At 35.7% G+C, this 27044-nt stretch overlaps 2 protein-coding genes across 27 annotated transcripts; one reads left to right on the forward strand and one right to left on the reverse strand.

The window, feature by feature from the left end:
• Nucleotides 1–13418, reverse strand: PAK1IP1 (PAK1 interacting protein 1). Of its 3 annotated transcripts, none has more exons than XM_026670022.2 (10): nt 13278–13418; nt 10840–11002; nt 9022–9142; nt 8361–8435; nt 6055–6107; nt 2872–3017; nt 2686–2783; nt 2064–2163; nt 592–721; nt 1–502 (listed from the first exon to the last, which is right to left on the reverse strand). In XM_026670022.2, the coding sequence occupies exons 1-10, from the start codon at nt 13338–13340 to the stop codon at nt 354–356; spliced, it is 1098 nt and encodes a 365-aa protein (XP_026525807.1). In that variant the 5' UTR covers nt 13341–13418; the 3' UTR covers nt 1–353. The 3 variants fall into 3 exon arrangements, with proteins under 3 accessions (XP_026525807.1, XP_087817440.1, XP_087817441.1); XM_087961314.1 differs by lacking the exon at nt 13278–13418 and adding an exon at nt 13035–13134; XM_087961315.1 differs by lacking the exon at nt 13278–13418 and adding an exon at nt 11972–12073.
• LOC113413616 (tRNA selenocysteine 1-associated protein 1-like) lies at nt 13068–25877 on the forward strand. Of its 24 annotated transcripts, none has more exons than XM_026670023.2 (11): nt 13068–13187; nt 14957–15123; nt 16450–16505; nt 16712–16827; nt 17369–17445; nt 17538–17662; nt 19532–19711; nt 20744–20863; nt 21883–22276; nt 23987–24029; nt 25498–25877. In XM_026670023.2, exons 5-11 carry the CDS (start codon nt 17416–17418, stop codon nt 25632–25634), a joined length of 1029 nt encoding a protein of 342 aa, XP_026525808.1. In that variant the 5' UTR covers nt 13068–13187; nt 14957–15123; nt 16450–16505; nt 16712–16827; nt 17369–17415; the 3' UTR covers nt 25635–25877. The 24 variants fall into 24 exon arrangements, with proteins under 24 accessions (XP_026525808.1, XP_026525811.1, XP_087817443.1 ...); XM_026670026.2 differs by having other exon boundaries at nt 17541–17662; XM_087961317.1 differs by having other exon boundaries at nt 16755–16827; nt 17254–17445.
• Nucleotides 25878–27044: the final 1167 nt, after the last annotated feature.

The following is a 27044-nucleotide window of genomic DNA, read 5'->3' on the forward strand; positions in this document are numbered from 1 at the left end:
TTAATGTGTAAGATAACAATTTATTTACATGAATGTCTCCATGATAAGACTTTTAAGAAAACCTAAAAGTATGTGTAAATATCAAAATATGTTAGCAACTTGGAAATAATTTTAAATAACAATAGGACATCTCACATACATTGTAAGATATTTGACTCTTATATTTTCAAACTTAAAAACAATATTCACAAGATCTGAGTATTGTTACCATTGAAATATAATAGCTATTTCCTAGAAACATTAATATATAAAATATTTTTAAGAGTGTACTGAAAATGAAAAATGCCTTAAAGTGAACAACAAATTGTTTAGTTGTTATATATTTAGTATGGAATATGATAATGACTGCATATCTATTTTAATCTCTGTAACTTCTTCTTTTTCTGCATATTTCCTGATTTTCTTTTTAGAGTAGCTTTCTGGCCATCTCCCTCTGAAGGTTTATTACTATCAGTCCAACAAGTTTTCTTTTTCTTAAGTGACAGCTGCTCTGCTTCATGTACTGCAAAATAATTAAAACAATTAAACACTTAATATAATTTTAAATTATGGTTTACCTGACAAAATGTTAAGAAAATTCTACAGTAATACCATGAGATGAAGACGGTGTGGCTTCATTGGGGATCTGCTCTGTTTCAAAATCTTTTTTGAGCCATACTGCTAAGCAGGTAAGCCTGGCTTTGGTATTGACTTCACATAGCAATGATGGAGCATTCTCAATCTGGGGGAGGGGGGGGGGAAGGAAAGAGAAATCCAAGACATTTATTCACATAAACTCCAGAAAAATAACCATGCCATTTTATAACAGCTAAGGCAATATTCATCACATTGAAGATCATTAGGGTTCTGCAGCATCCTCTTCATCAGACAATATTTTATACCAGATATGCAGATCTATCAGTACTTGTGTATTTGTTTATTTACATCCCATTATTATTTTACAAAGAATTCAGGGCAGTAAATTTGCAATTTGAATGGTGTATGAAGAACTGTGGTGACACTAACGACAGATAAGATCCCAAATGCACTTGTGCAGCCTTATTTTAAAAGAACTAGCTTGTTAACTGACCCTGTTTCTTAGAAAGCTGATTTAAGGATAGTCCGTGCTATAGCCATATACTTAGGACTAAGATCCATTGCACTGAACGTTTCCAAAAGGACAGATTAACAATTGATTACAAGTTTCCCATTTTATTGAATTTGATACAATTTATTTATGAAGTTTCTAATGAGAGATCAGTGTAAGGAATATGCTTAGATGTGAACAACCGAAATTGTACTTATAGCTAAAACTATATTTCTGTAGTACAAAGTTAGAAAGATTTGAATTCAATTAAATTGTTATTCAGTGGCAGATTGTACAGCTGAATAAAAGTGAAGACTTCCATTAGTCGTGCAGAACTTCATTTGAATTACAGAATAAGGATTAATTCAATGATTTTTGAAGTAACTGTAAAATAAGCAAAGCAAAACCTTCAAACCCTTGCATGTTTGTTTACCTTTTCAAATGACAGTTCCTCTCTTTGAGTACAACACTGTTCTCAGACTTACCTATGTTGCAAGTTTCACTTTGATGCAGAAATAACAATTCATATGTGAATGTTTTTATAAAGCAAGTGAAAGAAGCTCTTTATGCATTAGTGAAAACAAAGCAATTTTCCTCAAAGCATGAAAGCAGCATGGTGAAAGGTTTTCCCCAGCTGAGCAAACATAGGTTTGCTTGTAAAACCTATTGTAAAAAATGTCTCTTATATGAACATTCAGTTCAATATTTTTACTGAATATTCAATATAGACAAGCGGTATAAGCCATTTATCTTCTATTAGACTAAATGTCTATGGAGATTCTCAGTCATCCGGGTCATGGTTGTCCTAAAAGTGCTTTTTCAAGAGGCAACTGGACTTTCTGCTTTTTCTTTGGAGATGTTTTGCTTCTTATCCAAGAAGCTTCTTCAGCTCTTCTATTAGACTATTTGTTCTTTGTGTAATTATTAATGGAATGTTATCTCCCATTTTTCATACAATTCTTCACAATATTTTTGAACAGTTTGATAATACACAAACCTTATCAATATCCAGATTCCACGCCTTAATGTAGCCATCACTTGATGCTGTTACTAGAATATGTAAGCCTTCCATTTTGAAATTGTACAGTGCTTTGATTCTAAGGATCAAGATATATTACATTTTAACATTTAAATGAATTAAAAAATAAGAAAATTCACAATATTCAAGGAAGCATTGCAAAATGCTAACAACTATTACTTAACCAAATCCTACCCATATATGAAGAACAATTAACTTTCAATCATGCAATGGGATCTTACTTTGGTCCCTCTCTGCTGTACTCCAAACATTATCTTAGGTTAAAATATGAAAAAAGTGCAAGGGAAAGGAAACACAGAGTCTGACTTACCAATGGTATCCATTTTCATCATTATTTTCATAAATAATATAGCACCAGAGCTATAATACAACTCATCCAAAAGTGAGATAGTGGTATGTTCAAAGAGAAAGACTCATCTAAATACAAGGACTCCAATACTGAAAATTTAATACGGAGTTTTGATAGTATTAGCCTTATGGCAGTTACATATACTATCATTGAACAAAACTCGAAGTAAATAATATGTTAACACATACAGTTTTTTTAAACATATATAATTATTTAATGAATGAAAAATACCTGTTTTCATGAGCTTTAAATTCACAAAGGCATTTCTGAGATTTACAATCAAATAATCGTATGAATTCTTCATCTCCTGCAATAGCAAGTATGGAATCCTTTAAGGAAACGTGAAAAAAGTGTGTATATATGAGAATGGATTCATTTACAATATTCTAAATAATTTGATACTATTTTTCTACTTACAGTGATAAACTTTATTGAAGATATCCTCTTTTCTGTAGCAATGGTACCAGAGATAGAAGCAGTTTCCAGGTCATATATATCAATTTTGTTAGCTATAGCCACCACGTATATCTCACCACTAGGCGACCATTTAACAAGATGTGCATCTAAGAAATACAAATCAATAAATCATATAGATTTTGAGAAAAAAATGATTAAATCACAGGTGTCATCTAATGCAGATGAGATTTGGCTCTATCTAATAGTGAATAGATGTATATTTATTATTATTTAAAACTTGTCTTCAATTTAATGCCTTTACACTTTTTATACTCCTGGAATTCAAGATTTATTAGCCTATTTCTCTTTTGATGTTAAACAAAAATTCTTAAAATTCATATTAACAATCTAGTAATAGATTACTATGAATAATCTATTAGTAAAGACCTAAATATTAAAATTCAAGAAATACATCACACACCAGCACTTGGTAGTAGAACAGCTATAAACACCTTGGAAAAGATATTCAAAGACTCTATGTCTCTATTCTCACAAAGATTAGATGTCTCTAGAGAATAGATGTCTCTATTCTCACAAAGATTAGAATTGTGCAAGCAATGGTATTTCCTGTGATACTCTATGACAAGGGTCACCAACCCCTGGGCCATGGCCCACTACTGGGGCCTGGCCTATTCAGAATTGGGCTGTGCGAGTGGCTGGCCAGATTGCATGCATGCAGCTGAACGAGTGAGTGGCAGGTCGGCAGGCACTCGTGCGCTAGCCCGACATTCGCAAAAGTCAAGCTGTGAGTGTGCAACCAGCCCACCGCTTTTGTGGCCCAGTTCCCCTCTCCCCCAATAACTGGGCCGCCAAGCTGCAAAAGCTGCAAAGAAACTGAAAATTGAAGTTTGAAGAAGAATAGGAAAACTTTTGTATTGGAGAAGACCCTTGCGAATATCATGAACAGCGAAGAAAACAAACTAATGAAAAAAATCAACTCAAAATTCTCACTCAAAGCCTAAATGACCAATCTCAAATTATCCTACTTCAGAAATATGTGAAGACTTAGTTCCCTGGAGAACGCCCTAATACTAAGAAAGGTTCAAGGAAAATGTAAAGAACAAAAAGCAGAAAGAAAAAGGATTCAGAGGAGTAATGAGTATACTGTTGTAAGACCCGAAGGATAGGGTTAGAGATGGAACGTCATGGAGGTCACTATGTGGTCACTAGGAGTTGAAAACAACTTAATAGCACATAATAAATCAAAAATTAAAAAAGACATTTTCTTCTTTAAAAACATTTAATTAGTGAACTATAATAAATCAGAAAATATGAAGAAATACAACAAAAATATAAGTGCTAATAAAATTAGAAGAAAACATACAGAATAGTGATTAAATGTGACATTTAATGAAATTAAAAGTATATTCATGAAGTGTTAATACAATCCTTTAACATTTTATTAAATCTAGTCTGTAGATTTATCCATAGACCATCAATTGTTCTATGTTCTCTGGTACAATATGTTATTTCAATAAATGGTATTTATATAACATACTTAGAATCTCGATGTTCTGTTACTTAGGTTACTTAAGAGGATATGGTTAAAAGAAATAAAAAATGATATTCTATCACTACTAATTATACTTTCAAATATTCTCACAAGTGTTACAATTATTTGACTTTTTCTTCAAAATTGAATATATGAAATGAAATTAAAAAACAAAGAACATAGATCAAGGTATTTGTTTTATAAAAGATTTCTGTTCTACATCAAATTGCTTGAAATTAAATATCTTTGAGTTGAATAGAAGCTAATTTCATTAACAGAATAAAATAGACAATGATTTATTGATTTGATTAACTTATAGAGATTTAAAGAATGTCTGATTCCAATCTACTCTGAGCACATTACATAATAAAGAACTAGAAAAATAAAATGAAGAAATGGATGATAAGAGTCCCTAAAAACATCACAAAAAAGGCACAATTTTACCCCAACCGTTCTGACAAAAGGATTGGGAGAACAGCCAAATTTTCAGTGCCTTTGCAGTGGTCGCCAACTGGTGGGCCAGGGACCAATGGTGGTCTGTGAGAAAATTTTGGTGGTCCGCAGAGAAATGTTCCCCCCCAAAACAATTAATCCAAGCTGTGAGGGAACACAAGGCTGTGCCATCCACATGGCCCACCCACCCACTGCCCCCCCTCTGGCCGAGCGCAAACCTTACCATGAATAGAGCCATGCGAGCTGAAACTGAAAGGTAAGACCAACAGCGGGGGAGGGAAATCTGGCCCAAGGGTGGCTTGCTGAAGTTGGTGGGAAAGTCAGTTCCATAGGACTGAAGTAATAGGACTGGCCCTTTGGTCATCCCAGAGCAGCTGCTCCTCTACCCGGGTGCACTGGCCTGCCATGGACTGGAGGAGTTGCTCCAGGATGACCAAAAAGCCAGTCTTGTGACTACTGCAGCTCTGGAATATGGGACCGACTTTCCCACAAATGTCAGCAAGCCACTGTCAGTCAAAATTCATATTAGTGGTTCGCGGGATTTAAAATTATGAGTTTGGTGGTCCCCGAGATCCAAAAGGTTGGCAACCCGTTTTACAGCATCTCCAGGAAGGGAACTATATACTCTGGGGAATTCTAGTCAAAGGACAGGCAGGCCGGTCAGTGAACACATTTGGAATGCTAGAGTGTATTGCACAATAATGGCTATGATCATGGGACTTTACTTGACCATTCACAAAGCATCTGCTATGGTGGATATGGCTAATTACCAAGTAACAGAACTGCTCCCCTTTAGCCTCTTCAGAATGCAGTCTATTATGTCAGCTTTCTTTACTTTGTAAGCAAAGATCAACAGGTTGAATATGGAATAATAAGAACTCAACAAATTTTTAATGGCCACACCCAAACAATCTTTCAGTTTTCAAAGGTTTGTTGAATTCCTATTGTACAGTTTAAAATTTGTTGAGTTCTTATTATTCCATATTTAACCTGTTACCAGTAAGGCTAGTTATCTGCAGTAGAATTTTATAAAAAATCTGAGATGGTCTTTGACAAAGGTGGCTTAGTGCATTTTTCAAAATATATAATTATTTCCCAAGTTTTACTTTCACTAAACAGTGAAAGCTAACTTAAAGTTTTGCTAAATTTAAGTAATAATTGAGAATAAACAAAAATAAACAGCAAATGAATATACTTACTTTGTTTTATGTTTTTTATGAATGCAGATCTTCCTTCTACAAGGTTCCATGTTCTAAAAAAATACCAATACACATCTTTTGAATGGAAGACAACTTACTTATTTTAAAATTTAAGAAATGTTTAAAAGTAAACTCTTAATATTTTTATTTTGAATTTTAACTTCCCTATATTAAAGGGAAGTATTTAAAGAGTTAAAGCTGCTGATAAAATATTTATCCATTAATTTGAATCTACAATATTAACCTGTCCATTGCTTCTTCCTAATAAGCAAGGTTGTTGTACACCAATAAGGAAAGCAAATCATTTTCATTTTTAGTAGTTATGGAAAAACATAGATGGTACAAATTATATGCAACATGGTTTCCTTTTGAGGAAAACCTTAAGAGTGCAGAGATGGTAAGGGGCTTGGAGGCTAACCCTGTGAAGAGTGGTTAAAGCAACTTGGTATGTTTAGCTTAAAAGAAAAAAAAAGGGAGATATGACAGCAATTTTCTAACACATGAAGGGCTGTCACAAGGAAGAGAAATAGCACCTAGGATAAGGCAAGAACCAACTGGTGGAAGCTTTACTGTGAAAGATACAAACCTGAACCAGGGAGCAACTTCCTAACTGTGAGAGATATTAAGTGAGTGAAAAGGCTAGAGCATATTTGAGTGACTCAATTGGCAAGATTAAGTTTAAGGGACATATTCTTAGCATTTTATTTTTCCAAAAATAAATGCATTCACAATATTTTGATATTAAAAACTCTGTTCTGGGTTATATCTCTTGATCATATGTAGCATAACCAAGAGAGGTAGTTATTATTGGTCAACCTGAAGAGTCGGATGGAGCAACAAAACAACTACTTCCTACCATAGGTAATGTTACTGTAATTTGGCAGTCTCAGTTAAAATGGGTGAGTATTACTAGAGAGCCCATTAAAAAGATAGAGATATAGGATGTCTGTTCTTCTGAACAACTAAGCTAAAATAGACATAAGGTCTTAGATTATGTAGGTCTTTATTGATCCTGGATCTGAAAATCTTGATCATTTCTTTATGTATGATTACCATCCCACCAAACTGGAATAAGTTTGTAAATGCACTTTATATATGTGGATGGGTCCATGTGTATTTTTTAAAACAAGAGTTGTTTCAAAAATATTAGATTTAATTCTAAAAGTCTATTTATTTAGAAAATTAGTTTTGTTAGATTATTAACAGGCAGCCTGCTGTGAAAATCGGGTAGAAGTTGACATACATTCTGTTAGGGATAACATTGTTTTACCCTAACTGTTTTGGGTAAAAGATAATAAAATGATGAATCATGGTTTGTCAGATAAAGTGTATGTGACTTTAAGCTAAAGGAATGTAATTAAGGATGCAGCTGTAAAAGTACTATATAAGCAGCAAGGCACTCTCTGGCTCTTACTGGCTGGCTTATTGATGACTGCGTTCTTGCTGGATCGGGGAGGAGAAGAAGTGTTGAATTACTTTGAATATATTTCTCAACGGAGAGAAGATAAGTTTTGGACAGATTTATTATATGTGTACTGACACTGGCTATTCGACACGGACTTTGCAATTAGAGTATCCTCGACAAGACTTGACTGAATTTGGTATATGACTAATGGACTGTTTATAATGACTATGCTATAATTCTTAAATGGAATAAACTATATTCTTGATAGCACAAGCGTATCTGTATTTTTACTGCGTGTTAACTAGAAAACTTATCTCACACATTTACCTGTCTTCCTATCTGACTTCGCTGCACATTCTGTTTAGTTTGTTTTCCTTAACACCCGTTGGGGAATCCAGGCTTAACACATTCCTAGAGGAACTACTTTTACGTTAGATTCCTCTTTAGCACCTCATCCTTTTGTGAAGTCACAAATTCAAACTTCTGATAGATTCCTGTCAATGGGAAACAGTTTCTTACATCTAAATATTGCATTATATGCAAAATATTTTTAAATAACATTCTTGTTTTTAGAAAGAGTCATGTTCTACCAAAGAAACTTTAGAGGCATGTGTGGAAGTTGGAAATGGAGATGGCAAGACAGAAAACTAGAGAATAAAATCATCTGCATAGTTTTGGAAGCAGACATTATAAGCTTCTTTTCATTTATACCCCTTGTCATTTATTAAATTAGATTATTTTTATTCTTGATACTTGTGCGTCTTTAAATTTGTTAACTTGTTTAGCAATAACAACATCTCTGATATTTATTCTCACAGCCTGCAACAGCTAATTGCTTTGAAGTTATAAAAATAGCATTATCTTAAATAAAACTAAGGCCATTTGCAGTCTTATGACATACCTTAATGTTCCGTCTGTTCCTACTGATAAAGCCAACTTTCCAGAAGGATGAATAGAAAGAGATGTCACATGGCCTCTAATAAATAAAAAGCATCAAGAAGATTTTTAAAACAAATACTGTAGAATAGACCATTATCAATATATTCAATCATAATATGACCAAGTAAATATAATTATTATATTAAGTTTATGTTAGACCTTACATGTCGGTCCTGATGGTAGAAACTGAGAAATTAATTTCTAGCAACTGTAATTACTGATAGTTTCTTTCTCCTCCAATATTTAGAGATCAGTTTTGATTTTAACAAAAAATAGTGGTTAGGTTAAGTTTTTATTACTTTTTTATCACTGTTCTCTTTATTCTATACTATATTTTTATTGCTTCTGAACTTATACATACATGAAACATACTCAATAGAAGCTTTGGTCATGGAGAAGCAAAGAAAGAAAGAAATGAAAAAGAGGTTTAAAGCAAAAGATGTGAAATTTAGTTTTCATCATCTATTTCACTTTTTTTTCATTGCATACTATATCATTCTGGAGAATCTGGAATGTCTTGGAATACTTTTCCAGACAGGAGCAAACAAGCATTATTGTGGAAATAGAACATAGCTATGGATCCAAATTATTATACAATTATTATCAGAAAAAGGAGAACATACTTGTGGGCTTTAATTGACTTCAAGCATTCCCATTTTTTTGTATTCCAAATACATATGAGACCATCTTCAGCTCCACTCAATAGATGACCATTCCCATAGAATTCCAAGCAGGTTACAGTGCCTAAGTATCAACAAGAACAGTTCTATTCAAGCCTTTGGGTTTAAAATGAAGTGTATTTCAAAATCATTTTATAGCAAAATCATAATTTTTATATCCCTACAAATTTAATGGCATGCTTTTAAATTTTATTTATTATCCTGCCTTTATTATTTTTTATAAATAACTCGAGGTGGTGAATATACCTACCCTGTTTCTCCAACAATACGGCCTCCCCCAATAGGAAGTCCCAGCATGTTTTATAGGCATGAAATGAAATTAAGCCCCTCCCCCCAAATTAAGGCCTATATTAAAACATGCGAAATGGGGGGGGGGGAAATGGCGGGGGGGGGAAATGGCGGGGGGGGGGGCTTGCTGTTAGGAAGTACTTTTGTTGCACACCCGGATATGGTGCTGCCTGCGTTGACCCTGATACAAAGTGCCCCACCAACGCTGAGGTCAACATCCAAGCCGTCCCCGCCCGCCCTAAGATGCAAGGGGGGTGGGGAGGAAATTAAGTCACCCCCGAAAAGATGGCCTAGCCATTTTTTCAGGGCTCAAAAAAAAATAAGACCCGGCCTTATTATATGAGAAACACGGTAATATGCCTTCCTCCTCCTATTTTCCCACAACAACAATCCTGTGAGGTGAGTTGGGCTGAGAGAAGTCCAAAGTCACCCAGCTGGCTTTCATGCCTAAGGCAGGACTAGAACTCATGGTCTCCCGATTTCTAATTCTCCCGATACCTTAGCCACTAGCCCAAACTAGTGGCGCAAAATAAAAAAAATCTATGGTATCAGCAACAGGCCCCCCTGAAATGACAGTCCTTTACCAGCAGGGCTAACAAGCAAGTTAGCCACAAACACTCTGCATAGATAGTTGTTTCAGGCTCTATTCTCCAGCATGAACAAGGATATCCTTTTAGGCCATGTTCATGTGCATTGCTTCCTCAAGAGATTGTTCCTTCTCTTAACTTGTTTAATTATTTGGCAGCATAGGACATGTTCTTGGAAGTGAGAACCTGAACTACCCCTTTTGAACCCATTAGGGCAGGGGTGTCAAACTCGCTGCCTGTGGGCCGGATGCATCATGTGCGGGCCAGATGCATCATGTGCTGGCCATGCCCATCCCCATTTAGCGAAGGGGGGAAAGTTGCGATATGTCATGTGATGACAATGTGATGCTGCAAATTTGACACCCCTGCATTAGGGCAATTCCTATTAGCATTCTTACGTGAAAGTCTAATAAGGAGGTACTTGGTTCCATTTCTCTTTTGAAGAAGCATATTTGTTGTTAAACTTCTCAGTTCTTGGCATCAAGAAAGACATTATTTTTGAATCTCACAATAGGAAACAAATGTTTGTCAATGTAACCAAATACTGGATTAAAGTAATTTTTCTTAAAATAATAATATACAAATGGAGCCTTTGCCTCTTCTGATTTTCCCATTCATTAACATAATAGTTCTGTCTGCCAATGAAATTAATAGGAATGTCTAATGCATAACATTAGACAAATGATATAAATTAAAAGTGAGCTAATTTATTTTTTATAATAATGTGATTATGCAAATGACATGGTTCCAAGGATAATACACCCTTCAATTTCATACATTTGTAAAAATAACACTTCTCCTCAAAATGAGTTTTCACCATACTGCAATCTTCCTGACAACTACGCCTCACTCGTCCTATTTAAAACAAGAAGCATGAACTCCTTACCATTGTGGTGTACCAATGCTCCATGTTCTACCTTCTTTTTCATGTCATAGATTTGTATAGTTTCATCCTTGCTCCCAGTGACTACATATCTTTCATTCACAGCTACTGCCGACAGCGAAGCACTGTGGGCATGATGAGTAAAATCGGGAGCAACTTCCCAGTTCTGAAAAAAAAAATATCAGGAATAAAATTTGTTTAAAAATCAGTCAAATCAGCTACTGTGATTTTCCTGTAAGATTCCAATGTAACGTTTTTAAAAAACAAAGTAAAACTTGTTTGAAAAGCACTATCTTCACAGATCCTCATCTAGTATATGTAGCATCGCATCTTCCAAATGCTCATCAAAAATTTTGATGAATGACATAACCTGACTCAAATGCTTGAATGGAAACATTCAGTACTAAGCTTTAAGTTTCTTCTTCAAAATAAAGGATGTCAGATTACATTAGTATAAATTAGCAGAGTTGTTAAAATAGAAATTATATATTTAGAAAATGCTTTGTAGTAGTAGATTACAGCAGATTATCCTGCTATATGACTGTAAACTATCTACCTTATGGAGACAGGCATTTTTCAATTTGAAAGTAAAAACAGGATCATTAACCAAACCATGATACTTTCAGTCTTTTCCCATTGATCAGAATCCAACTTGTTAGCAGCAATTATTATTGTCAATTACTACCATTACAGCTAGTGGGCTTAGATATTTATTTCATGGCCTCTGGATTTTACAATATATAACTAATTTCAGTTAAAACTGTATCTATGTAATCGAACTGCATTTCCACAAAATGAAAGCTTATGACACATATTCATTTTTTAAAAGAACACTGGATTTTGTTAGTGATTTCCGGTTGAAGAGCCTCTCCATAACTAAAGGATGTTATTTTACGTAGACCATTGACATTCTTATTCTGCAAACCTTTTTCTTTTTCATTTTTTTTACAAAATTTGTTATTTATTTTTTAAATGCTCAGTTCTTAACTTCACTTCAGGCAATCAAATTGCACTTTTAAGTACACAAAAAAAACGAAGCATACCAACAGCTTTTCTACACTAACTAGCCAACTTCATATGCATTGATTTCTTTTGTATCCATTACATGAACTGATTCCCCCTCAGGCTACATTACTTGGTTGGTAATGGTGGTAGTGATGGAAAATCAATAGGTTTGTATTTCTTTGATTGATTATTTTTATTGAGTTTTAATGTAAGCTGCCTTGAGTCTTTCCACTTTGGAGGCTATGTAATCCTAATAAAGGAGGAGTAATACAGGAAAAATCCTGCTATATTACAAGTTATGTTAAATTTTGCTTTCTTTACACACACACACACACACAAACATTAAATAACAATACAAGGGAAGTCTTGCTATTAAGAAATTAGTTTAAGACTATTACACAATTAATACTTTGGTATGAACTGCGGTGTTTTTAAAAATCCTACAGCATACACTTTGGATGCTTAAAACACAGGCATTTAACACAGATAGAATTTTTTTATTTTCTTTTTATTTTCAATATCTTAAGCTTTTAAAATACAACGCCAATCATTTAATTTTATAGTAGAAAGTTTACTGCATTGAAATCATACAATGTCCTAATATGTACAGCACCACAATAAAAAAGCGGGGGGGGGGGAGATCTTGTTTCCTTCAGGTGACAGGTTATTGCTTCCCAGCAGACGTCCCTTAAAACTCCGGCCATGTTTAAATTGGGAACCCACGTTTTGAGGTTTATTCCGGTGTGGAGGTTGGAAAACCCGTTGCTTACAACCACCAAGATCGGAAGGCGCTAACCACCCTCTATCACAGGGGTCTCCAACCTTGGCAACTTTAAGACTTGTGGACTTCGACTCCCAGAAGTCCTCAGCCAGCAAAGCTGGGGGTTGAAGTCCACAAGTCTTAAAAGTTGCCAAGGTTGGAGACCCATGTTCTATTAAAACCCTCTTTAGACCGCCCTCTTTGAAGCTGGTCTAAGCTAAAGGCTGACACCACATTGCCCCGTATCAAAGAAAACAGAAAAAGAAAAAAAAAAAACTGCCGCGCATGACGTCATCCCGCACGGACGGCAACGCACGCTGCCCGGAAGGACAGAGGAGAGCCGTGAGGGAAAAGCGTGTTCGGTCGACCGCGCGGGAAAGTCTCATTTCCTCCTCCTCCCCCCCCCCAACCACGAGACCACGCCGGAACTCACGGAGGCGGAGCCGAGCACGAGCTACGCCGCCAAGGCTTCTGGGAAGGAAATTGAGCGAGACGAAGGCGAGCTCACGCGCCTCCCCGTTGCTCCTTGCGCACGCGTTGGTAGCTCGCGATTTCGGCGGCGCTCGCGTAGCGTGCGGCCCTCGTGGTGAGTATAAAAAAGACCCGTCAGCGACTGAAAACTCTCGCCTTTTCTGTGTCCCCCGCCCCGCCCTTTCTCATTTTAAAAAAAAATTACCTCGGCCGGTTGTATGGAGAATCCGAACAGAATCTGTTCGTAACATCCCCCCAGGACCTCCATTTCTCGGCCTTCCTTAGCGACGCCTACTTAGCGCGGGGTCCTTTTCTTGCCTTTGAGTTGTAGCGCGGCCTCCTAGCCGCCTGTCCGTTTTTTTGTGTTTTTTTTTTGCCTCGGAGGGAGAGGGTTGTCTATTCCACCGCCTGAAGCGAGGAGCCGCGAAGTGGTGGCCGCTCCCCGTTTCCAGACCGAATCTTTGAATTTCTTTTGTCGCGAGGGGGGAGAGGTAGGAACGATTCGTTTAAAAAAAAAAAAAGAAAGAAAAAGAAAGAAAAGAAACGGAAACAGGCAGTCGCGAAGACAACCCCGGGCGGAAGTCCGTGAAGGGGAGGGAGGGAAAGACGGCAGAGGGGAGGCCGATCGACGACGACGGCGGCGGAAGCGAGCGTTGCGATTTCCAAACGGCTAGTGATGGCGGCTGTCCGGAAGGTGATGCTAGTATTTGGGGTTTGAGGGGGCAAAGGGACGGGGTCCTTCGCCTCATGGGCAAGTAGTATGAAGAGATTCCCGATTCCGAACCTTCCCCCCCCCCACGGCTTTCCCTCCCCCCGCTAAGCACCTCGTGAGCTCTGCCCCGCCCCCAATAGGGAGGCCTAGCACGCGCTGGTGCCCTTTACCTCTTGTTTTTTCCGTTCAGTCCTATTTAAGCTGCCTCTGGATAGACTTTCCAGAGCTGCTTTTAATGGTAACTGGGATATAAACGGGGTGGGAGCCATATGAATGAATAGGTTCGCGTGTATGCGCTAGCCTGTTCATGCCTACCTCCGCGCGTGCGCCCAGCCCCCCCCACCTTTTGAATTCCCTTTAGAAAAAGGAGAGAAAAAACATCCATTGCAACTGAAATGAGTTTTCTCATTTAAATATTGTAATCTTCAACGTCGGTGTTTCAGAGTGAGCGTTATATCGAAAAGATTGGGGTTTATTTTCCGACAACGAAGCTTAGTATTCCGACTGTTTAAAAATAGCCATTTAATTTTAGCTGGTGTTTAAGTAGGCACAACTCCATGGGTGGTGAAGGTTTTTCTTCCCCCTCACCTCATAAATCCATATTCAAAAGTAAATGTTGACAGATTAAAACTAACAGGGCTTGATCAGAGAAAGAGATGACACTTCTGTCTAAGAACCCTCTTTTTCTAGTTCTGGACAAAATATATATTGAAAAACTAAAAATATAAATTACAGAAATGAAAAGCAACCCTTTAGAAGTCAGGCCCATTTTTCTCAGAGTGTGAAACATTCATACTCCAATGATTTTCTAATTTAAAAAACAAAACAAAAAAAAACCACTTATTTTGTGGCATCGAGATTTTTATTTAAATGTATTTGAAATTTGGCAAATTAAAAAAAAAGTTTAACACACTTTTTCCCTGAAAAAAAGATTTGGAGTTGGCACCTTCCAATGACAAGGTGGTACCATCAGCTGTACTTTGCAGATATTGGAAGCTGGGACATAGTCACAAAAAAGTCTGCCCCTTTACTAAATCAAAACCAAATCATTAATGTTGATGTTTGAACCAGATGTGCAAATATTATAATTAATTTTTTTACCTATTAAGTTTAGTACAGGTTGTGTTATGAAACAGTTTTTCTAATTCTTACCCTGTTTGTTTTTATTGTAGTGAAATCGCAAGTTCTTGAACAACCTTAGAGGAAGAAAGTACTGCTTGTTATTTCGGTTTAGATGGTTAAAGTAACCGGAGGCAAGATCTCAATTTGTTCTGGTACTTGCCACCTTCTGCCGATATATTCTTTTAATTTCTTAAGTTTGTGTATTTGACAGTCACTGGTAAGTAAAGTAGCTGAAATTGTATTTATAAATGTGAATACCCACTTGCAAAGCAAACATTTCTTTAAAAGATTGTGAATCTGTTGATAGTTTCCTTGTAATTAGAGATTTTGTATTACTACTGAAATCGGTACAGATTTCAGGTCATTCATATTTTTTTTCCCTTCAATTTTCCCCCACATTTTTTAATGTAGACCAAGATTATGCTTGGTAAAATATGTAACTTACTTTGGTGAATGTTACAAATCTACATTATTTGACTTTTCTGGGTATGGGGAAGATTTTATTGTAAAGCAATAGCTTTGTAACTAGTATTGCTCCTGAAACTGATTTTTTTTTTAAATTGAAAATGGCTTTTACCATTTCTGTCTAATGAACCCATACCAAGCTGTCCTTATCTGGAGACAATAGATCTAACTCAGTTATAATTTAATATTTTATGAACTGCAGTTTTATTGTAAATGAGTTTTTGTATACTTTAATGTATTTAGGCTAGATATTAAATGCTTATTTGGGGATTATGTATTAAATGAAAACAATGGATACAGAATTACAGTTTGGTACAGAGTTAAGTGTTTTATAGAAAGCAGGGTAAAAATAGTCTTCACTCTTAATGATCCTAATTGTGATTGGAATTTCTGTTGCTGTATCAGTTGTTAAGTGAAACGTGACTGCACTGTTTAGAGACAACAATTCTGGTGATGCAGTTGTTAGTCCAGGCCTCATCCTCCTGCCCTGCGACTCTCGCCTCCACTTCCAACTTCCCTCAATTGCCGATCTCCCCGCACCTCATCTCTGTCTTTTGGTTGCCTTGCACTCTGGTACCTTCTTGGGGGGGCTACTCCTGACCTTCACTGCTTTCTCCAGCTGCTGAAGAGGAAGCTGCATGAAAGCCAGCAGCTACTTTGAGCATGTCTTCTCAGCAGTGGTAAGAAGAATATAGTTGAAGGTCAATGGAGGAGGCCAGAGAGCATAGGGAAGTGCAGAGACTGTAGGACAGACATGGGGAGAGTTCAAGTGCAGTTGCAAATGCACGTGGGCTGCCAATGCCAAACCTAAATTTTGATCACATGACCGCAAGTTCATTAAATATTTTCTCCCTGTCTTTACTTCCTAGTGACAATAATTTGCAAAAATAGCTTCTATTTTAGGATGGCACATTTTAATTAGAACTGGAAAAATGAATTCCACAAACAGAAAAAATAAAACCTTTCTTTATTGAGGGCAACAAAATCAGAGAAAGCAGACATCTGGTATAGAGCATTGTGATTGTTTCTGGTACAGTGATGTAATAAACATTAACCTTATCTTTTTTTTTTAATACAGCAGCTACTACAGGCTTCTTTTTCTTGCGAAGATAGCTTTCTACAATGGCTAGCCAGGTAAGATAATTTGACAAATGCAGTTGTATTATTAGCTAATTTGGGGGAAGCGCAACCTTGTCCATAATTCTTGGCAAATGGCAAACTTGAACCCATTACTCCTGGGGAAGGGATGATGGGTTTTTAGCCATATATTTCCCTCAGATAAGTTTCTGACAAATTGTTCTCCCCTGCTGTGAAATCCTTAATCACGCCAACTGAAGCAGCTTGGGGACAGAACACGAAACTTTGCTTTCTGCACTATTGCAGTGAGTTCTTGTGGTGGGACTTTCCTATAACACTCACTATTTAAGATGCCTTCATTGGAACTACTACCATTCATGTAAGTAAAACTTAATAAAAATGTTGAATCTGTATCCCTGAGGTGAGATTACTTTGGTTATGGCCTCCTTTCCTTTTCCTTCCCATATAGTTGCCTCTGCTGGCTTTTATTTATTTATTTTTTTGAATGTGACACTTTTGTCACTTGCATGTTACTGTTGTGAAAACCAGGCATGAGTTCCTTCGGCTGTGCTGTAGACTTATTCCAGACAATTTCCTTGAGATACTGGCCAACACCCTACTACAGAAGAGCCCTAAGTCCATTTTCTGTGTTTAAATAAACAGAAAGAGTGACATGGCTCTACACCTTATTCTGCTGTAGTTTTTCTGAATGAATAAGCAGGGTCCTTTTGTAAAAAAAAAAAAAAAAATCTTAAAATGACATGCTCAGTCAGCCTCTAATGATTAACCTTTTTTTTAAATGAAGGAAGCCGAGGGAGTCAAAATGTTGGCGTGAAAAGCAGTAACTCCGATAGCCAGCTTGACTAAGTCAGGGGAATATGGCTTTTCATACAATCCTTTGGCTCTGTTATTTTTGCCAGGCATTTTCCCCAGAGGCTGCTTTCCCTCATGGGAGGCGGAGGGAGAGATGGGACCCCAGGCTTCTGTCAAGGGAAAGGTGAATATGGGGAAATCACCGAGGTGGTGATCGGGAGAGGGAGGGAGGCATTTAATTGAGATGAAATACTGTATAACTGTTTTTCATTCTAGCAGGATACAGTGGGAAAGGCCAATAAGGAAAGCCTGCTTCTGTGGTGGAGATCCCCCCACAAAAAACGGAAGAAAAAGAGTAAAGCAAGAGCAGGAAGACCAGATTTTACTAGTATTCCAAGCAGGTGAAGAAATCTTGAAACTGACAAGAAAAAAAACTGGCTCTTGTCTGTATATAATACCTAAATCAAGTAGTGAGAATTTAATCAGAACCAACACACTCAATAGTCCAAAGCTTTGTGAATTGAAGAGCTGCTCATCACATAGCTAAAAAAACAAACAAAAAATAAAAAGGCAGTTGTACAGAAGTGTAAAATTTAGTTAGTAACTTCCAAAGGTTCAGTGGATCCGAACTGAAAAAAATGTGAAATGAAGTAAGTCAAAAAAAGCATTAGGCAATTGTTCGACAAGCATCTGGAGAACTTCTCAGCGCGATGGCTGCATTTGGCCCTTTGGGGTTGATTACTACTTCCCAGAAGGTTTCTTAATTTTACCTTCTTGGTGTTACATAAAATGTGATTTTCTGTTGGATCTTTTTTCTTCGATGCTGAAGGTTTTGCTACATTCTGCACTATATAAACTTCACTTTGGAGGATGCATGCTGAAAATTCACAACAGCCTTACCAATGCTAGAAAGCCAAGAAGCCTATTAATAGCATCACAGTTGGGATCTGAATTAGAAATGAAGGTCATTGCAAGATATTGGCAAGCATCATTTGTTTCCATAAATTAAGCTGGAGAGTTTTATTTAATATAGAAAAAAACATAGTTTCTAATTAGATTCAAACTATCACAAGTGAGTTACTGAATTTTCTGTTTGCCAGGAGAATTAATGATAAAGTTATTTGAAGGTTACTTGTTATTCAGCCTTCAACTGAATGGAGTATGTAGATAGGATGTATGTATTAAATTGGCATTATTTATCATGTTTGCTGGCATTAAAGTGTGTGTGTATGTGTGTGTGTTTACTGTTTGGTTCAAAACAACACTAGTACTTAATACAGTGTTTTGGAGAATGGTTAATCTGAAATATAAAAGGCATGGTTCTGTTGTATATGCTTCTATTACTTGATCACTTTGTCTTCTATTTAACAGAGTTAGAATTGGGAATGTGAAAATACATCTTTATGTTAGATACACAAGTGCTGAATAACTCATAAAAAGACATCAAAATATTTAACAAGCTGATAGGAGTAGAAAGTTCCAAACAGTTCCAATTGTATAAGCAAAACAAAAAATAGAATTAGTAGATAACTTAAAATGTAGATATTTTTCTTTTCTTTTTCTTTTTTTTAATTTTAAAGGGTTCAGATTGAAAGTTGAACCTGTTTAATATTTTAATGACATAGCCATCAGAAAATCCCAAGATGTAGCTAAATGTGAAAATTCAAAAAAAAAAATCCCAGAAGGTATATAAATTATTTTTGTATAATTTTAAGAAACTTCATGGATGAATCCTTTTACCAGGGCAAAAAACCCAATGAGCAAATAAAAAGAAAATGCAATTTCATTAACTGCCTCAATAACCTTTAAATTTGTAGTGTTTGGTCATTCTGAAGTAATTGTTGAGAAGCAAGTTTTTAAAATGGTACCTTCTCTCATAAATATTGGTAGTAATATTTGGATTAAGTGCATTGAGGAAGGCTATTTTGAGTTACAGAAAGTGCAAGGCCAATTATATTATCTATGATCTGCTTATAACTGAAATTAGCACTAGCCAAGTTTAACTGCATAAGACTTAAGTGGATTTCTTCAGTCTGGTTGCTTTTAAAAAATAATAATAAAGAGGAATATTGTTCAGACATGACCAAGATACTATTTTCTGTGTATGGTGCTAGTGATGCACCATGAATAAGGACAAACAAGTATTGGCTGGATCAATCCTAGGTAGGTATTCTGAGTTACGTTCACTGGAAGGTAATCTAGTGGAGACAGGGTTCTGAGGTTTACATTGCAAGATGATTAATCATGTTTTTTCTTCTAATTTCTTCCAGGCCAGAATTTGTAAGGCAAGAATTTGTTAGGGCAGAAAGTTTTTCCAGGCCTGAATTTGCAATATTTGTAGGAGAGTTAACTCCTGAAGTGGATGACTTTTTGCTGTATGACTATTTTTTTAAAAAGTATCCATCATGTATAGACTGTAAAGTGGCCACAGATCTGCTGGGATATTCCAGGTATCCTATTATGAATTAAAATGTGCATGAGTATGTAGTACAGATTTCTCAATTACATCAAAACCTAAATGTTGTATTTTCTCAAATATTTTGAAGTCAATCAGAGATAGTTGAATCGGCATTATTCTGTATTCTTGTTTTTTAATGTTATGCGGTACACTGTGATATATGAATGAAAGGTACAGTTTTAGTGAAATACATATTTTGGGATGTCTTTACATCAGTTAATGCTTTAGAAAGAGGCTTTGTCTGACCTGCCCCAGTCTGATTCTTTAGGAAAGAAGACCCTTGACTCCATTTGGTTGAAGTCATGGGTTCTTTTATTAAAAGATGCTGGCTGTAGTAAAGTCAGGCTAGAACTAAATTTTCCACGCCCAAAACAATACAGAAAATTTCCCCACATCCCAGCCCTCCCCCATATCTTCAGCCAATAAGAGTCTGCCTAGGTGCTTTTAGAATACTGAGGTGTTTAGGGTAACTCCCCTTTTTTTTCTTAGGATGCATAGCCTTCGGTGCTGGCACAAACTGGTTCCGAGCTCTGCTCTTCATCAAGCAGTCTTTTCCCCCTCCTAATTTTCCTACCACAGTACACATGCAGTTTGATTGCCCATTTGTCATGTTTCCCTCCTCTCCCCAGCCTTTTATGGCAGTATGCATGGCAGCCCCAACAGGCTCTCCTTATAAAACTCAGATGAGATAATTTTATAACAATGCAAAATGTATAAGAGAATAGTTTCTCGTATTTGAAATGGTTTGAATATATTGTAGAAACGGGCACATGTTAATTGGGATCAGGTACAATTTTTGTTGTTTATAGAGGGTATGAAATCATTTTCTTTAGTAGAATTAATGTCACTGATTGTTGAAAATGTGGGCACTCTTAGACCCAGGTTGTGTTAATATGCCCATGTGTGTTATTTAAATGATATTCTAAATAATCATTTGCAGTGCAGTGAAAATATAATTGAAGATAAAATATTGTATGTACTTTTTTGGCAGTATTACTAAAGTTTGTCTTTTAAAACTCCACAGAGGTTATGGTTTTGTCAGATTTTCTGATGAAGGCGATATGATGAGAGCACTGCAAGATTGTCAGAATGCACCTGGTCTAGGCGGAAAACGAATCCGATTGACTTTAGGAATTTCTAAAAGGTAGTTGATGCGAAATTAACAAATCTTTTGGGTTTCAAAACTCTTGTGAAATTGCCATTGTATCTGATTACGAAAAGATTTTGGCAATGTTTCTCAAAATGTTTTGTTCTCCTTTTTTAATAATACAGTTGTTATGAAACAGTCAATATATAAACAGGTCAGCTTCTGGTTTTTTTAAAAAAAGTACTGAATTAATGCACTTTAATTCTTTGCAAAATTACGTTGTGTCAAAGCATGAATATAAGTAATCAGGGTCCATAACTTGTTCTGCTAGGGGTTTGGATGTTTTAAGTTGTTCTTCTGCCACTTGGATCCCCTTCTCTTCTTCCTTAATGATACTTGAATTTCTTTGCTTGCTTATTTTTATCCTAATTGGATGAAAATAAAATTGTAATATATTTTAATGTATATGAGTTTTCAGACTTTATTTCCTTTTAAAGTTCATAATAATTTTAGAGTTGATTCTATGATTACCTTTTACATTAAGGAAACTAACAGTATCTAAACAAAATATAAAGCCCTTTTTGTCCCCAAAATTCAATGAATACTTTCAATTTAAAAAAAAATACAGCATGTAACTGTAGTTATAAAACACTCTGCTACTGCACTCCAGGGCACCACAGCAAATTCAAAGGGTATAGTGGGATATTTTAATGAAGTACTTAATAAACAGAATTGTTAGCTTGCTGTGGCATCCCAAGATGCTGCAATGCACAATTTGGAAACCTTTAGAGGTAGAAAGTTTGGGAACCTCTTTGTATAACGTTTTTTCCACAATGTATTCTCTTAAATATGTAATTTTATTTACATAAATAGATTTGCTTATATGTGTACCAAGCAAAGTTAACTTGTTTAAAGTAAATGGAAACAGAAGAAATAAGAAAAAGTCGAATTTTTGCTATTTGAAGTAACAGTAGTGTTACCTGTGGCAGCTTTTTTTTTTTTTTGAAGGATTTTCACTATTCAGTTGTAAAGAGTGCTCTTAAATTCTAATTTAATCTATTCCCTTTGCGTTTTAGACTGAAAGCAGAATTTCAAAGGTACCAGCCCTATAGTTATAATGACTACTACCAAGACTATCAAAACTATTACCGCCAGTACAATTATGATAGAAATGAACGTTATGACCGATTTGATCGCTATGACCGTTTTGACCGATTTGATCGAGGCAGCCGTTTTAGTGATCGTTTTTCTGAACGTTACTCTGAGCATTTTGGTGATCGTTTTTCTGAACGTTATGCTGAGCGATTTGGTTCTCGTTTTGGTGAACGCTATGAATATCCTGAGTATGGAGATTATCCTGAATATGCAGATTATAATGCTGAGTATGGTGATTATAATTACGCATCTTATGAAAGGATGCAGCCTACTGGAAATATGGGACAACAAGCAATGAATCCAGCTTTATTTCAGGTATTCACATAAATTAAAATCAATTTTTCTTAGGGGTACCTTCATGAGCTTTTGCCTTTCAGAGCTTTGGAGTTTCATGATTCCTAGTTTACTAATTGAAAATTACAAGTTCTGAAGTTCAATATTTCTGGAAATGCCAGGGTTCATAAAGTTTTTTTAATGTTTTAAATGTTGGCTGCTTTTCAGTGTCTTCAACTGCAATAAACTTTAAAATGGAGACATTGAAAAGGTTCTGGATAAATGGTTCTTAGGCCTATATTTCTGTAAGATGTTTGAATTTAAGATAGTGGTGTCCATTTCTTCTTTAAAAATAGTATTTTGCTCATTTGTGTAACCATTACAGTGAGTATGAAATAGCTAAAAAAATAGAAGATAAATTGACAAAAGTCAAAGATAAGCTCCTAATAAATAAACACTGCTCAACATTTCCCCTCATCTAGGCAAAATACTATCTATACCACATTCTCATTCCACCCAATACACAAGCCTTTCTAAAAGGTGTTGAATCTTCTACAAAAGAACACATACACCATTGCTTCTTTATTCATTGAAACTTTTTCTAATCCTAATCCCCTCAAAAGTGGTGCTTCAGTTTTTGAACATGTCAGCTTCCCCAACTTCCTCTTTTAGTTAAAAAATTGTTTTGAAAAATCAGGAGAGATTGATAAGGAAACTTGGCAAAAGTCAAGGGGAATTTCTACAAGCACTCTGCTTAAAATTCTAGATTTAGTACATTTGTGAAAATTTCTCTCAGGATCACTTCTTTTTAAGATTAGAAAAAATGAACAATAAAAAAATAAGCAAATATCAAACACTAGAGGCAATTAAACAAAAACTAATAGAAATGGAAAAAAGCATCAGAAACAATACACAGTTTTTTTAAAAAATCCCATTGTACTATATTATCAATAGAAAGGCTACAAAGATTATCTAAGATGCTACTATCTTGCAGTAAAATATAATACCTCTATCAAAAAGGAACATATCCATTCATTCTCTTGTGTGAAAATTTTGCCTTTTCCAAAGAGTATAAATTATACATTTCTCTTACTATCACTTTTCCCATTTTTTGATGAACCAATTTTTAGTTTCAAATCCATCAATATTAACCATTTTAATGTGGCATTATTGGAGATTTCGTCCATGATTAACAAAGTCCATTAGTATCCACTTTAAAAATGATAACTTTTGGACTGGTTTACCATTGTTGTAGTGTTTTCAATTTCAGCATGTTTTGATGGCCTCAAATATGGGCCAAATGCCTTGGCTATTTCAATGATACTTGAAGTACTTTCTCATGTGATAGAATCTACAATGGAACTTAAATGTCTCTTGAATATTCCCCCCCCCCCTTCCAGATATGGTTATTTTGTTACCTTATTCCTTCACTCTGTTGCTAAGCATGATTTGGAGTTTTTAAAGTAAGTTGGAGCCATAGTTTTTGCCTCAAAAGCTTTTTAAGAAGTAAATAAGATTTTTTTTTGTCTGCACCCTGGTTCTATAAAGTGACACGCCAGGATTAGTGGAAAATAAAACTGAAAAGTGAAAATGCCTCTGAATACACAGGAGGCAAGCATAAAAGTCAAGAGACGCGCATATATATGTATATTTGTCCCCTCCGTTGAAAAAATATGTATGGGGTTTGTTTTTTTCTTCACTACAAAAGTTAAAAAAAATTAAGACATAATAAATTCTTTTTTTTTTTTTCAGGATGCCTGTGGTATGATTTTAAATGATGATCTAGTAACAGAAGGTAATGTTGATATTAGTATTTCCATATAGAATTAGATCATCAAATAGTTTCTCAGGTTAGATCTTTGAAAATGTAATCTGGAAGAATATCTTTGAAATATTGTTTGATAGGGTAGCTGTTTACTGTGTTTGAAATTAACTGCATTACATAAAAATGAGCATGAGGGTTGAGCAGAGGTTGTAGGTTGTCATGTGATGCCTGAGTTTACATGGCATTCTAACATAAAGTTACTTGATTTCACTTCACAGTTGTATGTGAATTCACCTATTTTAGCATAAGCCATAGATATTTATCTTGTATAAGCCTACTTATTTCAGTAAAATATAGATAGTTTAACTACGGTTAATGCAGTATAAACAATTTTCTCCTGAAATAAGCCAACCTTAATTTTTCTGGGTAATTTGTGCTTACAGGTAGGTTTTGCTTAATATCTTCTTATGCAGCCACCATTTAAAGATAAAGTGGAGCTGAAGGGGGGTGGGGGGGGGCTTAGGTCATTGTAGTTACAACCTTCATAGTGTCCATGCTATCACATGATCATAGTTGCTTGGTAACTAGCTCGCAATTACAACGTTGCAGTGTTTCATGATCCTATCATCACCATTTGTGATCTTCATTGCCAGCTTCCAACAAGCAAAGTCAATGGAAAAGCCAGCAGAAAGTCACAAATGGTGAGCATGTGACTATGGAATGCTGCAACCATGTTGGATTCACTTTATGATGACAACTCGGGCTGGTAGAATTGTTATACATTGGCACAATCACATGACATATCTTACAACCATGTCAGTTTGTAATGGATTTTTTGATCCCGGTTGCCATCCATAGGCAAAGACTATTTGTATTACTTACAAGACTTTATTTACTTAATAAACTGTATTAGCAAGAGCACTTGGACTTATATACCGCTTTACAGTGCTTTACCGCCCTCTCTAAGCGGTTACAGAGTCAGCATATTGCCCCCAACAATCTCGGTCCTCATTTTACCTACCTTGGAAGGATGGAAGGCTGAGTCAATCTTGAGCCTGGTGAGATTCATTCTGCCAAATTGCAGGCACCCAGCAGTCAGCAGAAGTAGCTGGCACTCTAACCACTGCTGATTTTCTCCATGAACTCAAAATCAAAAATGTTTCTAAATATATTGCTTTCAGAGGACATAGCCAGATAAAACAACAAAAACAACAAAATCTAACAATGCCTTTAAGGTATTGTTAAGTAAATAAATTTGTGTTTCAGGTGCCCCAAGTGTCTTTGTTGAATGTATTCAATATTTTTGGTACTTAAAATGGAACAAAAGATATTTGGTAATCTTCAATTGCTTTGGACTACAATTCTCATAACTGGCCACGTTCACTAGATAGTCGATTGCTTATAACATCTTACGGGCATCAGAATGCTTATATTTAAAAGTTTTCTTTAATGCAGTTCTGCCAGTGATTTGCTTACTGACTTTTGCTTATTTGAACAGATCCACAACTCAACGTAGATGTTCATAGAATGAACAGAGAATTTATGGTGAGAAGTGAAGAACTTTTTGACACACTTATGAGCTGTCATTGGCAACCTCTGGACACAGTTACTTCTGAGATCCCTACTGCTTACTAAAAGTGTCTTATGTTAACACCATAGCATGACTATTTTGACCAAGGTGCTAAATTGACATTTCTTCTACATTACTTTAGATCCTAAATTTTAAAGCACAGTGTTGGATTATTATTATTTTTGCAATGCTTTGATGGCCTTTGTAATTTTGTTCATCAGTATCTTGAAATCATGTAAATATTCTGGAAATGTAAAGAGTTAAATATGGACTTGCTTATGTAAATAATAAAACTTTGTTTCTGCAAACACTCTTGTAAAATCTTTTTTTTTTTTACCATAAAGGATATGCCTACTTGGTACTTAGATCCTCAGTGGCACATTAACCTAGTTGATTTCTGGTGGAGGCGGAATTAAATTGGGTGGACTTTTGATTCATCTGGCAAGTTGACATCATGCAAGACAATATATAAGAACAAAAAGACCATTTATTTATTGGTATCTGATGTCTTGCTTATGATATTTTATTAAAATATTCATTTCAAGAAGTAAGTGTCCAGAAACGCATTTTTATTGGATTATACTTTCACACGTTGCAGAAACAACCATGGTGGTATAAACAGCTTCAGCATGCAACATTACAAATTTTAGCAGTGAGTTAGTAATCCTTGAAACTAAACTTGATATTTTTTTTTCTAGTAATGTGTTTCACTGAGAAATCTAAATTGTCCTGTAGATAAAGTCAAGTACAAGATAGCTATTTTACCTGTATCTCCTTAAAATCCATTTTTTAATTTATAAATAATGCAAAGTACAACCTGATATGTGAATTTATAATAATTGTAATTGTGTATTTGTAGCTAAGAGACTTAAGTTTGGGGTCTTCGAGGAATTGTAGAATAAATAGAGGGAATTATGTACTATGTTCAGCTGCTGAAAGAAAGACATACAAATCAAACAAACCCTAAGTGGCACAGGGCCAGGTTATCTACCGAATTGCCTTTTCCTAAGGATAATTTATCCTACTATGTCAGATAGGGTGAGCATGCTCCTACTTCCTTTCCCTAAATTATGCCGTATGTGAGTTAGGAAGCATGCCCTTTCTGTGACAATGCTGGTTATCTGCTCTGCAACACAGATTTGTAAAACTAAATTATGCCATCAAAACCAACATCTGCAGACGTCAGAAAAAGATTCTCTGATGCTGATGAAATCTACAAAGCTGGAGGTCTACAAATCGTAAAAAACAACACTGAATTAGTATAGAAATTGGGAAACAAAACTAACTCTTCCCATGAGTGCTCATCTGACAAAATTGCTCCTCAAAAAAGAAATGCAACACTGGGAGGTGGCACCCGAGGGTAAAAGCAAAATATTTCTAGATCATTCTTGTATTCTTCAGTGCCAAGAGTTCATGAGTGCACATAAAACCTGAACGAGAGTAGTGTACCTGGGAGTATACTAAGCAGAAACCAT

Source organism: Notechis scutatus, chromosome 3, assembly GCF_049901735.1.
Source record: "Notechis scutatus isolate UNSWTSFEM ecotype Mainland chromosome 3, rNotScu1.2, whole genome shotgun sequence".
Classification (NCBI taxonomy): Eukaryota; Metazoa; Chordata; class Lepidosauria; order Squamata; family Elapidae; genus Notechis; species Notechis scutatus.